Source organism: Dromaius novaehollandiae, chromosome 1, assembly GCF_036370855.1.
Source record: "Dromaius novaehollandiae isolate bDroNov1 chromosome 1, bDroNov1.hap1, whole genome shotgun sequence".
Lineage (NCBI taxonomy): Eukaryota > Metazoa > Chordata > Aves > Casuariiformes > Dromaiidae > Dromaius > Dromaius novaehollandiae.
This window is the reverse complement of record NC_088098.1, coordinates 122,800,281-122,819,216: the sequence shown is the minus strand read 5'-3', so window position 1 is coordinate 122,819,216 and position 18,936 is coordinate 122,800,281. Positions and strand designations below refer to the sequence as shown.

The following is an 18,936-nucleotide window of genomic DNA, read 5'->3' as shown; positions in this document are numbered from 1 at the left end:
CAGCCTTTGAGAACAAATTATGGATCTGAGGAGATTTAATGCAGAGGTAGAGATAGAAAGGCTGTGTTTTTGCAAACTAGAAAAATAATAACAGTTTGCATACTCTTAGGAACAGAGCCCATACTTTCATAACAAAAAGCTCTATCTGTACAACAACATATAGTGTTACTGCTGAATTATTTCAGGACAGAATATGCATGGAGCAGGGGAATCAGGGAAGGGAAAACCTATGAGAAGATCGAAGAACTCAGCACTTGCAGTTTAGCAAAAAGATGACTGAGGAACATGTTATCACCACAGGTATTTTTCAGAGGCACAAATACCAGGAAGGAAGAGAGCTAATATCTTAGAGGACAATATTAGCTCAATACCAAACAGTTGCAGAAGCAGGTCACACAAGCAGGCCACAAATGTATTTGAGGTAGAAGCTGGAAAGATCTAGTTCTGTTGGGCAGCCTTTTGCTAAATCTAGGGGAAGGGAGCAAAAGTCTTAAGTGATCTTCCACTGAGTGTTGATTTGCTTTCAGGTGGGAGTGCATGATGTGGAGTAGAGCTGAGGAGCTGTGAAAGTCCTTCTTTATGTTCCAGTAAAAAACAAACTTGAAAGATGTCAGATGTAAAAATTGATTTAATCTGCAGCATCTATTTGTACAACCAGCTTCCCCTGCTGGACTTTTAGCTTCTTGGATCATACACAGCTTTCCATTAACTTTGGAAGATTCTCCAAAAAAGAAACATTCCTTCCCCCGGTCTTGGTCATTTTGAGGAGTCTTGCAAAATATTGTATAGTGTTTCTATGAATGCTCAGTAATATACACTCCCTCCATAGTTCTTAGTGCAGTGAATGGAAGTAATGTTATTTACTCCCTGGGTCCCAGCCTCAACAAAAAGATCCACCTAGATTATTACTGCAGACATGTGTCCCTCACATGGATCAGTCTGCAGCATAAATGGAAATAAAAACAAATAAAGCAGAAAGAAAATAGCCCTTAGTGTATGTTTAGTTCTGAAAAATCACTGGCAAAAACCAAAAAGAATGCAGGTCTTCCATTTACATATTAGCTACTGATTAAGTAACACTGCAGAAAACCAGATGTTGGCAGTAGTCTTTCTTCATTTAAGCACAAGTAAAAAAATTCTATGCTGCATGTTATGTACAAATTCACTTACAAACAGTTAAGATAAGCAACTGAAAGCATGAATGAAATTCTAATATACAGTACTCTCACACAGCCAAAGCTATTTTATTTTACAAGATGAGTCTTTTGCATTAATCATTTTCTCAAAGCTCAGTAAAAACAGCATGAACTACTTAAGCAAAATTTAAGAGACAACTTACAAAATAATATTTGCATAGCACTGTAAATCTGTGTATTCATTTGGGGCACAATTCCTTTTAGAAACTATGGTAGGTGACAGTGGTTTTTTTTTTTTTTTTTTTTTGTAATAGTTTTTACCAGATTCAGACGCATCTTTCCTGAACGTCATAAAATCAAGTGTAGGAAATAACTGTAAAAATGTACAAAAATATATACACATGCACAGTAAATGTGTACCCTGTATACAGTTTTATTACTCATTAGATTTGGCTAATAATGATAATCTGGTGCATATACTTCCCCCCAAATTACAAGTTTGTAACAATCAATCAGATTAAGTATGGTTAGTGTTCTCAGAGAGAAAATTTTCATTAAAGCTACAGTACTTGCTGGTGATCATTATGACTGAGTAACATGCCAGTTTACAGTAGCATACTGCCTTTCGGGCAAGTGGCATTCAATTGTCACAACTTATAGGTCTGATGCAGCTGAAGCAAAATAATGTAAATAGGTACAGCTTGTCTGTGTGCGCAGATGCATATGCACATAATAAATGAGGTCTGTATAAGCATTTCATGCCTTGGAAAAAATTTTCATTTCTAATTAACCTGTGCTGCCCATCCTTCCTCCCTTCTCAAATTAGATTTTAGTGTAAGTGGTAAATTGTTTTCTTTTTTTTTTGAAAAAATATGTTGGTGAAAATAAAAAGAGAAATAAAACATGTTTAAGACTGAAAATTAGTAGTGGTGGTCCCCACATTAAAGGACACTGCCAATTTAGATAAACGCAGTATTATATCCCAGTTTCTGATTTTTTAATTTTTAAAATACATAAATGACAGAATGGCTGCTTCTGCTAGTGGAGTTTGTAAAGCTTTTGAGAATTATAGAATCAACTACATTCAAGTACTCTCAAAAGTTAAAGTGAACAAACTAACTTTTTCCGAGTTTCTAAAATTGAAGAGTAGCTTGGAACTATGGATATAACATTTTAAAAAACACAGGTAATGTTCTATAAACTTAGAGAGGCTAATGATAAAAGAAGCATGATGTTTATTTTATGGATGCCAATTCACCGTCTTCCCAATTCCAAAAGGTGTGGGATATTTTCATGGTATTTTCTGGTGGCTAGCAAACACGACACAGACCCAATAACACTGACTTCTACCAAATTCACCTTCAAAATCATAGCATGTTAAAAAAAAAAATCTCTGAGGATCTTGGTACAGAGATTGCTGAGAAAAGTCAGATAAACTATTCTTCAAGATAAAGATGGGGAAGCATGGCAGAGTCAAAGTTGCCATCTGCAACAAGGAGATAGGCCCTTCAAGACAAATTCTGAGCCCAGTCACATGAATGTAGTGAGAGTTACCTCGTAAATGGCCGCAAAGAGTTTCACAACCATATTAGAGCAGAATTTGCCTGCCCACATACATGCTGATCTTCTGTTTACAAAGTTCCTGGCAATTATTCCATTTTTTCAGGGCAAGAATTTGGCTGTGTCTCTCTGTGTTCCTCTTCCTCTCAAGCTATGCAAGTTGCAACCCAGCATGACTGTTATCTGCCTCAAATCCTGGCTTCACTCATTGCTGGCAGCTCTGGAGCAGCCCATTTTGGATCAAAGGGTTCAAAAGGAAGGAAGCGAGCAGCCGCAACAAACTGCGTCGAAGTACAGAATCAACATTACCATGAAGACAGGCTTCTATTAACAGGCACAAACCAGAACACGTAACATTGACTGCTGTGAACCAGAAACTTCCTGCCAAGTGGCATCACTGCATGGACATCTAGGAGCCGCTGGGAGCCACAGTGCCGTATCCAGTTTTTGGTGAGAACCAGGAGTGGATTTTTCACTTTCAGCTGTGTTGGCCTGCAGCATTTGAATGAAACACGCTTGGGCTAAGTCTGTCCATCTCGGCCTTGGACTTGCTTAGTAAATACTTCTCCAAGATGCCAAACTCTGTGAATATTATCACGCTTCAATCTGAAACACTCTGTTCACTCTGTAGCATGAACTCAGCATTAACAAAAAAAAAGAAAAAAGAAAGAGCCTTCAACCCCACACTTCTTTAAGCAAAATGTGCATGAAGTGAAAACAGGAAACCAGTTTTGGGGGTTGTTCCAGACAGGAACTGTAACTTTAGCAGTTATCAAATACACACTGACCACCTGCTGGCGAGTTACTCCAACTGCCAGTGAAGACCATGTGCTAATCCCCTCTGATGGATTTCCTCTACACCAGGGAGAGTCCTGCTAGCAGGTCCTGATGGCACCTGTGAGCAGGCCTGGGTAGGACTTATCTTCCCTAATACAGTTCTGCTCTGTAGCAGCAAAGTTGTGTCATCAGTAGACTTAAACGCAACTACGTCACTTCGGACCTAATAAGCCCATCAGCCAGTGCCAAAACTCAGGAAGACAGAAGCTCAAGCTACACGAGAGGGCTTCTGTCAGACTGAGCTGGAAAGCTCCAAGCTCCCACTGAGTGGTCGTAACCGAACAATGTGCAGAAAATACAGGCAAGCAAATACATACACAGCAGTAGATGGAGACAAGTGGTATCACACAGAAGAAGTAAGTAGACAGACACATTCACTTTTTCTGTGAATACTAGGCAATTAGGGCAAAGGTAGTAGTCATATTCATTGGTCAGCAATTAAGTGTAGAGCCCTTCAAGATAAGTTAAAGCAGAACAAAGGAACATTGCTCATGCTCTTTGTGCCTGACACAAAACTTTACTCAGTAACACAAAGTCAATTGCAAGAGCACATTTAGCCCACAGTGAGCAACGGAGAGTGGTAATTCCTACTGAGCCAATACCTCTGGATACCAGTTATCCAGATACCTCACGCATCCTTCTTCAGCATCAGCTTCTTCTGCCTTCCTAACAGAGAGTTGCCATGAAGCCAACAGTCTGAGAGCTCTCCCACCAGGCTCTTAGCAAGGTGGATGTAAGTCAACATGATGCTATCTTGGAATTGCAAATCCTGCTTTCAGAGCAACATCATTGTTGTTCATAACAACGATAAGGCTGCCAAGGCCCAGAGCATAGCATTTGTCCATATTTACTCGGCAAAACCATGCATCTTCTGAGTCAACGCTGAGCTCCAAGAAAGTCAGCTTGCAAGTCCATAACTGGAGAACATGATATTTAATCTAAACAATCAAGCAATAAATTAAAGTTTTGAAAGGTGGAGAGAGAAAATGCTCCTATAGCATTAAGTTTTATTAAACTTACAGACAGCATGGTTGAAAAGCAAAGACAAAAAACATGATATATTTTTGTTTATTATTGCTCTCAGAGGGCTTGGTAGTCAAATATACAAGCTATGATCTATTAAACAGAAAAAAATAGTGTAAGATATAAAATCTATGCTCACTTTTCCAGTCTAAGCCACCTGCTAATCTTCATTAGTGACATTAACTTCAGCTATTTCCCATCATGTTAATTTATACATACTCTGTGTATGTGTATATATATATTTATATATGTATAAAAAACCCTATTTGATGAGATAAAATTTAAAATGAAGAGATTTGTGCTGTTTTTATACTGTTTTGTGCACTGCTGTATATTTTAGTCTTCCAAATGGTTACTGATATGTCTGCTTAGAAGAGCAAAATTTAAGCAAATGATGATATATTTATTATATTTTTAAAAACAATGCATGTCTAATAAGTTATGATAAGAAAATATGAAACGTTGACTATTCTCCCCTTGATGTACATGCACTAATCCCATGATTCCTAAGAGGGAGTTACATGCACTAAGAGGAGAAAAGAATCCCATAAAGAGAAAGGCTACTAATTTCCTTCCTCCTTAAGCATTTCCCCTCTTCTCAACATTAAGGGAGTTATTTTGTGACGTTCTTGTCATGCCCTTCAATATACTGCATAAAAGAGAAGTGTAAAACATAGTCAACTGTCAGCTTGCTTTGCAAGCCTCACTTTGCTAAACCAGTACAATTTACATATACTCTTTATCATCTTCAGAAAGCAAGAATACAGCATTTGTAACATCTTTCTAATAAGCAAGAATTAAATCCATTACTGAATTAGTTAATAGATGTGAAAGGAAAAATAAAGAAGCCCACTGGTTTTGGTCCTCTGATCAAAACAAAAAAAAAAGGAAGATCTGAGAGTTCTCTTTATCAGCATTTGGAAATCTAACCGTGTTTACGGAGAGTGCAAAAACATCTGCTAAGAAAAACAAAGTCATGGCTAGGCTCTGCTCTCCTCAATTCCCAAAGCATATTCCAAATTCCACCAACATTTAAGGGTTTTGCACCCCCGAGCTTAGGGCAGAAATTTTTGGGGTAGAAAGCACAACATACTAACACTGGGGCTGCTGGTCCAATGCTGCACTATGGGTGGGTCTAACACAAGACAGACAACACAGGACATCCTTCAAATCCTCTTGTTGAAAAGACAACAAATAAAAATTAAGTGCATGATGGAACAGTGATTGATGGCCCCAAGTAAAATATTTTTCTAAGTTATGAAATTACTCTTCCAATGTTTGAAAACAAAGAAAAACCTGTGGGAGAGGAGGTTACATTCAAACAGTTAAGAGTAAATATGAAAAGAAGGTAAATTATTACTCTCTTATCTTGGTTACTAGAGCAAAGATGAAAATAATGATCAGTGCTTTGATAAGATCTGTTCTTTACAAAAGTGAGATAAATAGTCTAGTGACAGCTGGGTTAAAATGACAGACCTTGAGGGTCAGCTTCTGCACTCAGCTGTGTGTCTGCAACCCATTTCACCAACTTCTGAGTGTAGTCAAATGCAGATCTGGCCTTCAGACTTGAACATATCGGTAGTTTCTATCTGTCTGCAGATAATTCTCCAGCTATGCATACAGCAGCAATCTACAAAATCTCAAAATGTGCGTTTGGGAAAGAAAAAAAAAAAAGATAGGTACAGCCACAATTCTGATCTCTAATTTTCAGTGAAAAAAATTCAAAGATCAACAAGCAAAACTAAAGTTATTTAAAATCCCTGAAGAGATCCCAAACTTACTCTAGTGCTTAACAGTACGGCTCACCTTGCAATATACTTCACATTAACATCTAAAGCACAACCAGGTAAAAAGTGCAGCATAGCCTATCGGTAGAGCACACAGGGAAAGATCCTGTCCCCAGTCAATGTCAAAACTCCCATTAAAAGTTCAAGACATGCCGGTATTTGAACTCTGATTGCTACCGACCTCTTCTTTTAGAGTTACTTCATGTTTTAGAGTTACTTCATGTAAAAGACGACTTTTTGAAAACTACAGTGCTGGTTTCTGCTGCTGTCTCCCAGTTTACTGAGAGAGATTGGTTGAATGGGACTTCAGTGAGGACAGACATGAACAGAAATAAAAGGAGGAAACTTCAGGACAATTGAATAAACTTCCTTCTTTGCACAACTCCAAATCCCACATTCACCATTAATTCAGAAAACAAAATAAGCTCAAACAGATTCAAGGTTACATACACATATGATTTGAAACAGGGCAAACAACACTCAAGACCAAAGTAGTATGTTGAGTTTAAACTGAGCCTTGAGCAGTTGGCAGGAGGTATGATGAGAATTATATACCATCTTAATACTAGTGAATCTGTTCTATAGTATGCGCCAGTCAGTAACATACTACTTCCATCCAAACTCCACTATCCATTCTCTTGCATTACAGAATTAGTTAGATGTTGCCTGAAAATAAAAAAGTATCAGCGTAACATACAAATAGGATTTCATCTGTAGTCATGACAACGCAGCCTTTCCAAAATGACTCTAACCCAAAGAACATTTGTCAATTAATTTAAGAAGGGTTGTTTTTTTCCTGGAGCATTAATTAAAAAAGTTGGAAATCAACAAACATTACGTTGGCTTTAGCAAGAGGAAACATTCAGTGGCTCCTGTTGTAAAAGTGAGTGTAGTGCTCTTGACATAAACCAGTGTGTTCAGTCATCTGAAGATGCACACAGCCATGTCCAATGCCCCCTTTTACCCCTCCCACTCCCACGTCCCCAAAGCAAGAAAAATTAGTTTCTTTTTTCCTCCAGATTTTCTCCCATAGTTTGACTACAGTAATCCTTAAACAGGCAGAAAGTTGATGCTTTCTCTTCAGTTGATGCCTCCAACTTCTTCATTCTTGGCTCAAGTTTTATTCATTAATATTAATCATCAGTTATTAAGAAAAAGATAGTTTCCAAGTGTTTGTTGTTGTTGTTGTTGTTTTTCTTTTTTTAACTGAAGTTAATTGGATACCACAGTCTGGTTACATGTGCTGAACTGCAGCTGTCAGTTATTCCTTTTTCTTGAATTCTTGGTTGCCATAGCTGGAGCCTTTTTCTATTTCAGTTACTCCTATCAGTCTACGAACTCCAAAGGAAGCTTTAAATATAACAGAGAAATGGAAGGCATATTAAAGCCGTTAAAACATTCAGAAAGTTGCACACAAACACACAAGCAGAATGAACATGAGTTATCCAAAGTCTGAAATCAGTAGTATCTACATATCGCACACTGATTTTCACCTGTGCACCGTATGAGGCTGCAGACTGATCACAGGTCAGATGTCACTAAAAGAGGACAACAATCTAGATGTAAAAATATCATTAATGCTCCCATGTTGATTAACTGGACAGGTAGCCTGCAAACTGAAACTTTTTTTTTTTTTTTTTTTTTTTTTTTAAATCACAGACAGGATGTGCAGTAAGACTGCGCTCTCCTTCCTGTACCATAATACTGGAATACAAGAGTAGCTTGCTATTCACTGCTAAAGATACTGCCTAAGATATAAAGATGAGCCTGCCTGGATTAAAGCTTTTCAAATAATCAGAATACTAAATAAGATAAAAAGCCTAGGGAACAGGCCCTCAATTTCTATCCAAATAGTTTTCTGCAACTCCCATTCATATTATTTGATACACTGAACTTATCAGAGATAATGGATCCTGTTTTGTCACTCTGGGCTTAGCATCTTCTCCTCAGCTTTTATTACCTGCTCCAACAAATCCCAAGAATGCAAGGATAAGAAGAGGTGATCCACTTGCAAAAACTCCGAAGCCAAACGTGAAGAGAGGAGACAGGAGAATTGTGGCCCAGAAGAGAAAGTTTAGGAGAGTCCACGGTCTTCTAGGAGGTTTAAACTGCTGGCCGGGAAATATGCCTTCTTGATTATACATCTCTTGCAAAGCATCCTGGGAGAAAGAGAAGATGGAAGAAAACAAGTTCATAATACTTGCACAAAACAATCCAAATCTAGTCAACTCCAGGACAACATCAAGGACTGTTTCTGAGGTAAATGCTCATCAAGAGTACTTGGCATTCATTTCTATCTGCTGTCACTTATTTGGGCATTTCCGTCTACTGCCAAGACAGTATTAGACTTTTGAAGGAAATCTTGGCCACAATCAGAAGCTGAAACACTAACAGTCTCTCCACCACCAAATGCTTTCACCTTTTCTATTAATTTCTTAGGAAGTCAGGGCAGTTTCAGGCCAGAGGCCAGTTCAGACACTGCCTGCCCCTTTGCTGGATGCTTTTCCTTCCTGTTTTCATTTTCAGAAAGGTCAGCATGATTTAGTAAAGCACAGCAGAAAAATGCTGCATGTACAGCCAAAAGAGCAAGGCAAAGCACAAACTAACCGGCTCAGACATCATATTAATATGAAGCAAAGATACTGGCATCTAATTTGCCCAGAGAAGCTTAAACATGCAGCCATAACCACAGAACTTCAACAGAGCTGTTAGATCCTGAACTGAGCCTGTAGACAGATGCAACAAAGAAACTTATCACTCAGAGCAGCAGCATGTGCACATTCTGCCCTCACCTTACATGAATGCTCCTGAAACATATCACAGATGGCTTCAGTAAAGCTATTTTTCATTTTTTTCCCCACTTATTTTCCTTTTAGCTTCCCTTAAGAAGGGCTAAGAAGCTCAAAGCATTGCTTGTCAATAACACATCCTTTTGAGGATGTTCCCTTTGTACAGGAAGAACATTTTAAGGATTCCAGTTATAACAGATTGCTAGCACCACAAGATCAATATATAAATACCCACCTACATAAATAATATCTCCCCTAACATCATCTGACACCAAAGCTGAATGGAGGTACAGCCAACATCAGCAAGAAGCATCAAACCCTCCATTTGGAGGCAAAACAGAGCGCACTGTCTGAAGAACAGAGCCCAGCAAAGTGGAATGCTCCACGGGGGGTCTGCTTAGCTTAGCAAAGATGGAGCAAAATTGAGAAAGAAACCCCTTGCAAAATATATCTTAATGTTTGCTCCTCAAAACTGGGGAGTTTCAGAAGGAATTCTCACATCCAAGAACCTCTTTACAAAGGAATTACGCAATGGCACATCTGCGATAGCAGGAGACCGGATTCAAGGACCCCGAAGGGTTTCTTTTTAGCTCTCTAATCCTATATTACACTAACTGACTCACAAACCTGCCTGATGCACCTGCTAATAGGAGGGAGTAGGAAGGGAGATAATTACTGCCCTTTGCAAGATAACTTCTCTCCCCTGAATTGTATTAGAGGTTACCTACTCAAACAAATTAGGTTAAAATGAACAAAAATAAACTTGAAATGGAACTTCTGGACCCTTACAAATAATCTGCTGCCTACCTACAGGTTAAGCATAAACTGGGAAATGCTGCAGCACAGGTCATCATAGCAGAAGAAAGCCCACAAAAGTCAAGGTTTCTGTGCTTCTCTGTTTTTTCCCCCACACAGGGACAGCACAAAAATCAAGATACACATTTCAAGTTCACCAGTCCAGCCTGCCTTAGAGCTGGGCAACTTTAAGTACAGTTTTTCTCCCCTTCCCCACAGAACTTAAATCTGTCATCAAGAAATTAACCATCTAAGGGAAAAAAGGAAGGAAGAAAAAAAAAAAGAATTGAGAAAAAGCTTTGAGCGCTTTGAAGACCCTCTGACCATGGGCTACACTAGTCTCTGGCAGCAGATCTCAGGGACTGTCTGTACCATGTTACACACAACTGCAGAGATAGTACAAGGAGGCAGAAGGAAAGTGACAGCAGAAAAGAAATGAAAGCAGAGGACAACTGTGGCTCAGAGCCAAGAGTAGCTGCCCTTGACATACAGTTATCATTCTTCTTGAGTGGCTAAAATCATCTGTTGGGGAAATGGAGCTTTTAGAAATGCATGACAGAGACCCAAGAGCTGAAGAACATAAAAAGATCGTGGACTGAGATTAGTCATCCACAGCCTGGGTTTCCCTCTGAATCCCATAGTGCTTCTTTGCAATTTGAGACCTACTTACTAGCCACCCCTCTGTGGCTGAGAACACAAGGACAGGGCTCCCTCGGAGCTTGTTTGCAGTGCTCCTCCCAGCAATTTGAGGAATGGCTGCCAAATTATACAAAATATTCTCATCTCCTCTCTCCTTCCAATGGAGGAGTGTGCGTTACCCAGTTCTTGAACACATTGCCCCTGTGAAAGTCCTAAAATAGAGACAGCAAAGCCATTTACCTTTTCTTGGTAAAGCTTATGAAGCCAGTTTGCAGCTTCCTTTTCATCTTGAGGGATATCTTCCAGAGGAAATCTCCTGGTTTATTAGAGAGATTTAGAGAAGAGAATTAAAGAAAAATCCAGGTATTTGACTTGAGACCTCTTCTAGGGAAGATCTTCCATTGAATATCAGGCACAAGCAGGGGGTAACACTAACTGCTGGCATTAGAGTTCTTAAGTGTGGAGAAGATCTGGGAGTTAAACAACCCCTGATTCTCCATCTAAAAACTCAGATTCCTAAAACAAAAGAAACTGCACAACCTCCCATCAATTTCAGAGCACATTAGTAAAACAAGCATTCCCATTAAAACGCTGCTGTTCCCTCAGTGGAGCCATCACCAGCTGAATCCCAATGAGTTCAGACCAAGATATCCAGAACTGGGAAAAAAACAAACAAGTGACAAAACCCAGGACAAAGTTCACTATAATTTGTTAGTGGAGAAAAAAAACATTTTTGGAGGAGTGGGAGGGTGTTTTAAAAATTCAGTTTGTATCAACTCTAAGGAAAATACCTTACTTCACAGAGACTTCATTTCTCTCTTTGCTTCTCTGCCCCTGCAGATTGAGGCATACAGTTCTGGGTACATACAGAAATTATGCATAACCCTGGGTACTGACCTGACCTCGCCTGGAACCTGGAGGGTTTTAGGAGTCTCTTTCTAGCAGTGAAGAGCCACCCCATTTTCCTGCAATCTTTTAATTCTGGGTTATGCCATCAGCACACTCACAAATGGATCATCTCCTTTCTCAGTGGCACATCTCTGAGTCCAGGATCAATTCAGACAGAAGTCGCTTGGCATGTAGAGGACAAGCACACACACCTTCTACCCTCAACCTGGAAGCAGTTCTGACAATGCCAGAACAGTCTCAGCCCTCTCTGACAGCAGGGCAGTAAGAGCAAGAGTACGATCTCTGGGACGACTCCAGGCACAGTGATCCCAGATAAAACTTACTTGCTACCGTTCAGTTAGGGAGTAGATTCCCACTAAATAAACTGAAGCCTATGAGTCTGTAGCAGCAGGGGAAGGTATTTTACTGTGTCCCATATTAAGAATCAGAAGTACAGGGATCAGCAGGAAACCTGGAAAGTGCAAGTCTTATTTCAGAGCAAGAGATGGTACACTATTGTGGGCCACCTTTCTAGGACAGCTCAGTTTGAAAAGCCAAAGCGCATAAGGTTCAATTATTTGTAGTTACATAGCAACTTCAGAGGGGACAGGGAGTATCCAAATTAATGATTCACTGAGCCTAGCAGAAAGATACCACTGGGAAAAAACAAGCCAGAGATGGTTTGCCAAGGATTAGGCCCAGTTCATAAGCCCAAAGCATCTAATATATTTCTGCATTCCCATAAACCAGTCAAACACTAGTCTTTTTTTTTTTTTTTTTTTTTTTTTTTTTTTTTTTTAACAGATTTCCTTTCAATAGCTCTAACAGGAAGAGTCACTCAATTAATACAAATAACGCTCAATAAAAGCTCGGTAAGAAGTCATTTGCTGAAAGCTCTGCTAAAGTTGTCACTCTATTGAGATCACAATAAGAGGGTACTCACAGCAAGGACATTTGGTAGTTTAGATAATGTTTTCTATGGCTCCAGGAGCCAACCAGAAGGAAGACTAGATCATCTGCAGTTAAGCTAAACTTCTTATGTCTGTGCAGGTAATTGCATATACATTTTACCAAAAACCAAGAGATTATATGCTTCCTTTCTCTGATCTAAGCCAAGTCGGCACATTAAGGACACAATCAATTTTCAGCAAAAAGACTGTAAAAATAGTTTCCTCAATGTCATGGCATCCTCCCCAAAAGACAGAAAAAGCTTCAAGTGTGGAAAAGTATCTTGAGAAGATTGATTCAGGCCACAAGCAGATTTTAAAAACAAAATTATCTGAGCAACATAGTCATTAGTTTCTTTAACAGGGTACCATTAGTAATTTCACCTGACAACATCATTGCTCTTCAATAGAATTTTATAAACCCAAGACTATTGAAGACTACATTCCTCCTCTTTCTTCCCACTGCCTCACCAATAAATAAGACCAACGTGCATCTCAATTAGCAAGCTAGAGGATATTTAACTGGATACAACCACTCTTCAGTGTATAATTATACCTATGTACATCCATGCATGCGTATCCCAGACCTAGTTAGACGTGCAATGCACATCTACCATCAGCATGAGATTATATGTGGCAAATGCCTAATGTGTTGGTTAGGTTGTTCACTTTACAAATCATCCACTCCTCATCAGCAATATTTCTGCCAAGCGTGAATCTCTCTCCCCTCCACGTCCAGAGCCTTTCCAGATGAAAGACTAAAATCTCATGGAAGTTGCACAGTACCAGAGAGCAGCACTGGAATGTGAGTCCTTCCCTATTCAGGCTGCAGCACTCTGCCTTCCCTGGGCTAGCTTTTTGTCACAAAACTGTTCCTGCTATACCTAGACACCACAGATAATCAGTGTGCTTTCCCACCACCTTTCACCCTTGGAGGCTCTGGCATGACACATCAGCTTTCATTAAAGGACAGTAGCATGCATCTGCAGTGCACAGACCCAAGGCCAGGTAGGTGGAGTGGGGGAAGTGGCAGTTGTTTTTTTTAATTTTTAAACGTGATCAACCTCATCACCAGAATGTAGTAATGTTTTCCAAAGTGTGGTTTAAGCCCCCAAAAAGGCACAAATGATGAGCTGTCAAAAGAGCTATGGAAAGAACAACTAGGACATTTGTCAAGTCCAAAATGGAAAAGAAGAAATTCAACAGGTAAGGTCAAAGCTACTATGATCACAAGGACACCATCAAAGCTGAAGCAAATAAGCAGAAATCAAGAGAGGGAAAGTGTGTACGCATGTGCATATGTTGTGTGGAGAGAGATATTAGGAGTTGTTCTTTTAGGCAAAAGCCCAACTGTAAGGAATGAACTACCACATTCATATGATGTTTGAATTTCAGTAGTATTTAACTTCTAATCTGCTAATCAAGCCATGTGAGAAAAGGAGAGAAACTGGCACAGTAAGGACCTTTACACCACTTATTACAAGAGACTGCTCTTGTTGGAAAGGCTATTTATACGACACACATGCTCACAAAGGACTGGGAAGGGGACAGAACACTTGGCTTTCTGTTCCCAGCAGAGAAAGGAAAAGAGCAGACAAGTGTCCTCACTTCACAAAATTTGAGGAAAACCTGAAAAGACAGTGTGGACATACTCAGGCTCCGAAAGTCTACCCAGTGCTCTCTGTCTTGCTGGGTGATGTCATTGGCTCTCAAACACAGAAATGGAACAAAGCAAGGGGAAAACAGAAAGGTCTTTGTGGCCTGCAGAGAAATTTGAAGGACAAGGAAAAGGGGACTATGGCAGAGGATATTTCCCTCTAAAATTTGAACACACTTCAACATGCCAAAGCAAGCATCTTAGCATCTTAGGGCTCACCTCCATCATGATATGCTCACCTTACACACATATCTGCTTCATATTTCTTTCCATAAAGAATTCCTAATAAAGACGGGTTCTTGTTTCCTCTGAAATTTAGTGTTACATCATATACTGCTGAAACTGTTGCAAAAAAGAAAAAATGGCTGTTACACCAGCATCTCTAGCAACTGTGTTGCCAGTATCCTTGCACTAGACAGCAACAGGGCCTCATGAAAGCTTTGCATTAATGACGTCAGGCAACAGAGTCCTTCAAAATATGTAAGCACAAAATGGTGTTTATCTACATCAGCCACCTGACATTCCCATCTATGCAGCACGTGTGGTACCAAAGACAACAAGACCTGATGAACTAGGCAACAATGACATAGATGAGGACTTTATTATTTTTTAAGACTGATATCTGAGTTATGTGGCACAAATTAAGGTTAACATGCTGAATGTTTATTACTGCTAACTCACTAATCATAATGGACATAACAAAAACCAGAGTATACTAAACCGTGCTATACAACACGGTATACTAAATAACATATTACAGTTGATGTCAGGAACAAATAACAGCTTGACAATACCTGTTCCCCTGAGACACTGGACAGCAGTGGTGAAACCTTTGGTTCTGGGCAAGAGATGATATTTCAGTTTAGGCAGCCCCTTGGATTCAGCTACCTCCATGCTGATACGATGCTTGGTCTCTGTAAAACGAGTTCCTTCACAGTACAGGAGAAACTAATACATGACAAAAGGAGAAAATAAAGATAACCTGTGATCACAAGAAGAAACCAAGCAGAACACTGAAAATTTCTGCAAGATACACAGGTGCAAGCACGCATACACACAGACACACTTCAGTTGCCTGATTTATTCATTACATATCAGGCATAAACACCACCTCACAACTCATTCACAATAGATTAAATTTAACAACACTGGTCATAAATTTAAGACTGCAAAAGTCCAAATGGTTATACATGAAATGTTCACTTGCAGAAAAAAAAGAGCTTTGGCTGGTGGTAGACTAGACTGCAAATCAGAGAAAGCAATCCAAACATCAGTACACAACCAATTCTGGAAAAAACATTAGTCACTAACTACTTCATTTAAAATTTGTTGTATACAACTAGAATTACTCATCTGAAGACAGACCTGTCTGCCTGAAAGCTTTTCTGTTTTTTCTTTCTGTATTTGTCTCAGGTGTGTTCAGAAAAAGTGGTGCCTTCCCTAAAACCTTTACCTTGTTCACCTTGCAAATCACCAGTCTGACTGTATCCTGAGTAACTACTAACACTGAAATCCTCCCATACTAACTTCAAGCAGCACAAAACATGGGTCTGTCCTTCTCCAGCCTCTGTATTACCTCTGCTGTACTTTCAAGACAGACCAGAAGCAACACCAAGAGCAGATGAAACTCTTCTGAGCGCCCTGAGGTGAATTTCTGTTTATCCCTGGCCTTTTTGAATGGTGGACCTCATTCCTCTTGTGGCTTCATTTTACCTCAGGAAACACTGCTGCGTTCCAGAGCACAAACCTCTGCATTGCAGACAGGCCATTGCCGGGGGAAAGGGAAAGGGGAAGGGAAGGCAGCTACTACCCTTTCCCACAGCAGTATGGTGCAATGCTGTAATGTTGCAACTCAAAAGCAAGGCTTGCTGAATGAGTCACTATACATCTGTTGCTCAACAGTACTGTGGTGTCTCGACTTTTTCTTTGTAGCATGTACACGTATTGTGCACCATAAAAGGTAAATTAAATGAACGTTAAAACTGCAAAGCCAAACACAATAGTTAGAAATGCCAGAGCAGTGGCAGAACAGAAGCTGGCTGTGCAATCTCCATTTGGCCCTTTGGGGAGTATTCATCACGAACACCTAACCCATCTCCACAGACGAATGGCTAGGACAGCACAAGGTATAGCATGTAATACTTCAGCCTTGGCCTACACACTTAAATTCAAGCTCTCTTTTATAAAACATCCCCATCCTGACTACTCCATCATGCAGTGATTCTTCTGAACTAAAGCATGGGACCACAATACAGACTACACTGTAATGCACATGCGAAAAAGACCTAATGAAAGTTGCACAGACAACCCTAATTGTGACATTTAGCATGCACAAAAATTAGGATATTGATTTATTCAAAAGTCAATTTTAATCATGATTTAAATTACCAAGCAGGAAGTCTTAATTTAAATAATTAATGCTAACTATGTTTTGCATTTGTATTTTTTTTAGCTGTTTTCCCTAGAGACTAGTCCTTGGTTTTCAATAGTAAAACCATTAAAATGTATAGATTCACAACTAAAAATATAGCCTTGACATTTTTAACTGGTAGGTTTGGGGTTTTTAACTAATCAGGAGGATATATTAAATTTTGTTCATACCTGTTTATTCAAGCAATTAAGTAGTTTAAAATATGCTGTCCAGATTATTATGCTTTATATTTTTGTAATGACAGAAAATCACAAACGGCATATTCACTAGCTACTAGTTAAAACTTACTATTTCACTATTTATTTTGACAAACTATTGGATAACATTGAAATTCACTTAAAACGAACAAAAAACACTTAAAATGTTATATCAGCTAAAAAATTGTACATTAAATGTGCTACGAAAGAGTAAGTTTATCAAAACATTTTCATTCAAAGCTAAAAGAAGGCTCATAGGTTGATTATACTACTGCATTATTGCAGTAAAATCTAACAACATTGCACATAATGAACCATGGATGTTTCACCCTTGATTTCAAATAATGTCAAAATAAAAAGGAAAAGCATAGCTTTAAAAGCAAGTGTAAGCTTGCCATCTGTTTTCATAGAGACTTTCTGGGAAATCTGTAATTTTATAGATCAAAGAATGTACCAACACAAGAACTTCCTATCAAAACCTATGGTCTGTGCAAACTTCCTCCCAAAATACACACACACTTACACACTTTTCCAAGATAAAAAGTTTTTGTTTGTATGTCTTTTTTTAGACTACCTCAGAAAATTTAGCTTAAGGTTATATAGACAGTAGTCAAATATGAGCTGTTGTTTTAAAAAAAAAAAAAAGTAAAAAGAAGTTAAGACAAAATTAATTAGCATTACACAAGCCTGATGTATAAATCATCAAGCTTCCAATCATCTATGCAAGCTTGAGTTGCCTTCCAAATGACATTCCTTAACCAAAGCAAATACAGCAACTCTTTACAAGCATGCCCCCAAAACCTCCTGAAACAAGGCATATCTTTTCTTTGACTATGTGTGAAGGAAGCAGGGAGCAGAACTTCCCCCAACATAAGGTTGCTGTGCCACATGAGTACCTCCTTCACCATTTCACTTCTAGCACTGTCAGTACTACAGGGGAAACCTGACACTTACCCACATATATTCAGGATAATCAGACAAACGTTTTAATCCTTCAATTACTGTATCTCTGTCTTCTTCCCATTTCCTTTTGCAGAAGACAATCTCAAGGAAGTACCAAGTCCAGCCAATTAGGGGCACATATAATAGTTCTCTTTTAGCAAGAACTTTGGAACTCTTGGAGAAAAACAAAAACAACAATCCAAAAACATCATTTGCTGATTTATACAGTGAAACCAAACAAAAACATTATGGTTAAGATGATGGAGACCTAATGGAGTTGTATATGGAAACCCAAATGCAAAGAAACTGAATGTGCACAGGTTTAAAATAGACCTGTAGTTCTCCGGATGAAGGGAAAGCTCATGGCACCACATACCCCTAGTACTCCAAAGCGCTCTGTCATAGTCCATCCGCACAAGAAGTCGATTTCAAAGTTGTGATTCAAGATGATGATGACGTGCTCTTTCCCAAAGGTATTCACTGTAGCCTGGTCAGAGAACAAGGTGCACTCTGTGCCTGACCACCATTCCAGCAACATTACTAACTCTGACAAACATGATGGAGACAGAGAGACAAGTTAGGTGTGATGCCTACAGAAAGCATTTACTATTTAATCTCCAGTCCGATTCAATGCCCAACTTCTTCTGACTCTCAGCAGCACTTTCACCTTTTCAATCCAATCCACTACAGACGAAACAAAAACTTGGACAGGTATAGACCAAATCACACAACTATCCCTATGCAGTATTTAGGGCGCTAGATATGTACACTATGGATAATTTAGCAAGTTTTTAAACAGCAACAAATTTAGGCATTCTATTATGAACATGAAATTTTACGATCACCAAAAGAAAATGAAAAAATCTGCCTGAAAACAGACTGTTGAGCTGTTGATTGCTCCACTGAATGAGTACACTGTCTCTCAGGCAGAATACAAATTATGCATAGATCCAGCCTAATGTTTTTACTCAGCTTGAAGCAAGCTTTATGGAGCTAACGGACCAATAAAGGGCTTTTAAATGGATATGATGCCACAAGCCTTCTGCAATAGAGTTTAACATTAGAACACAAGACTTCATTCTACATTATGGTCATCAACATGGAGTCAACAGCACCAGAGGATCAGGCTAATTTATCAAAATAACTGGGCAAGGCCAGGAATAGTAATTGCCTCTCTTCCTTTGCCTTAAAGATAAGGAATGAGATGAGTCCTTTCCTCTCAGTCTGCTCCAGCTTTTCAGTATTCCAGTGTCTCTCCTACTCCAATTTGTACATTTCCTTCATTACCTACTTTTATTTTTCACCCTC

The 18,936-nt window shown here is 39.1% G+C and overlaps 1 protein-coding gene across 2 annotated transcripts in view; it reads right to left on the bottom strand.

Moving 5' to 3' along the window:
- Window positions 1–1,223: 1,223 nt before the first annotated feature.
- Window positions 1,224–18,936, bottom strand: part of AGPAT3 (1-acylglycerol-3-phosphate O-acyltransferase 3) — a 100,253-nt gene continuing 82,540 nt past the window's right edge. For both annotated transcript variants that reach the window (XM_064497090.1, XM_064497099.1), the window contains 7 exons: window positions 18,005–18,174; window positions 17,641–17,802; window positions 14,853–15,006; window positions 14,298–14,400; window positions 10,807–10,882; window positions 8,304–8,502; window positions 1,224–7,693 (listed from right to left, as the gene is read on the bottom strand). In XM_064497090.1, coding sequence (XP_064353160.1) covers window positions 7,605–7,693; window positions 8,304–8,502; window positions 10,807–10,882; window positions 14,298–14,400; window positions 14,853–15,006; window positions 17,641–17,802; window positions 18,005–18,174 — 953 coding nt within the window. In that variant the 3' untranslated portion in view covers window positions 1,224–7,604. The remainder of the gene's footprint in view (window positions 7,694–8,303; window positions 8,503–10,806; window positions 10,883–14,297; window positions 14,401–14,852; window positions 15,007–17,640; window positions 17,803–18,004; window positions 18,175–18,936) is intronic.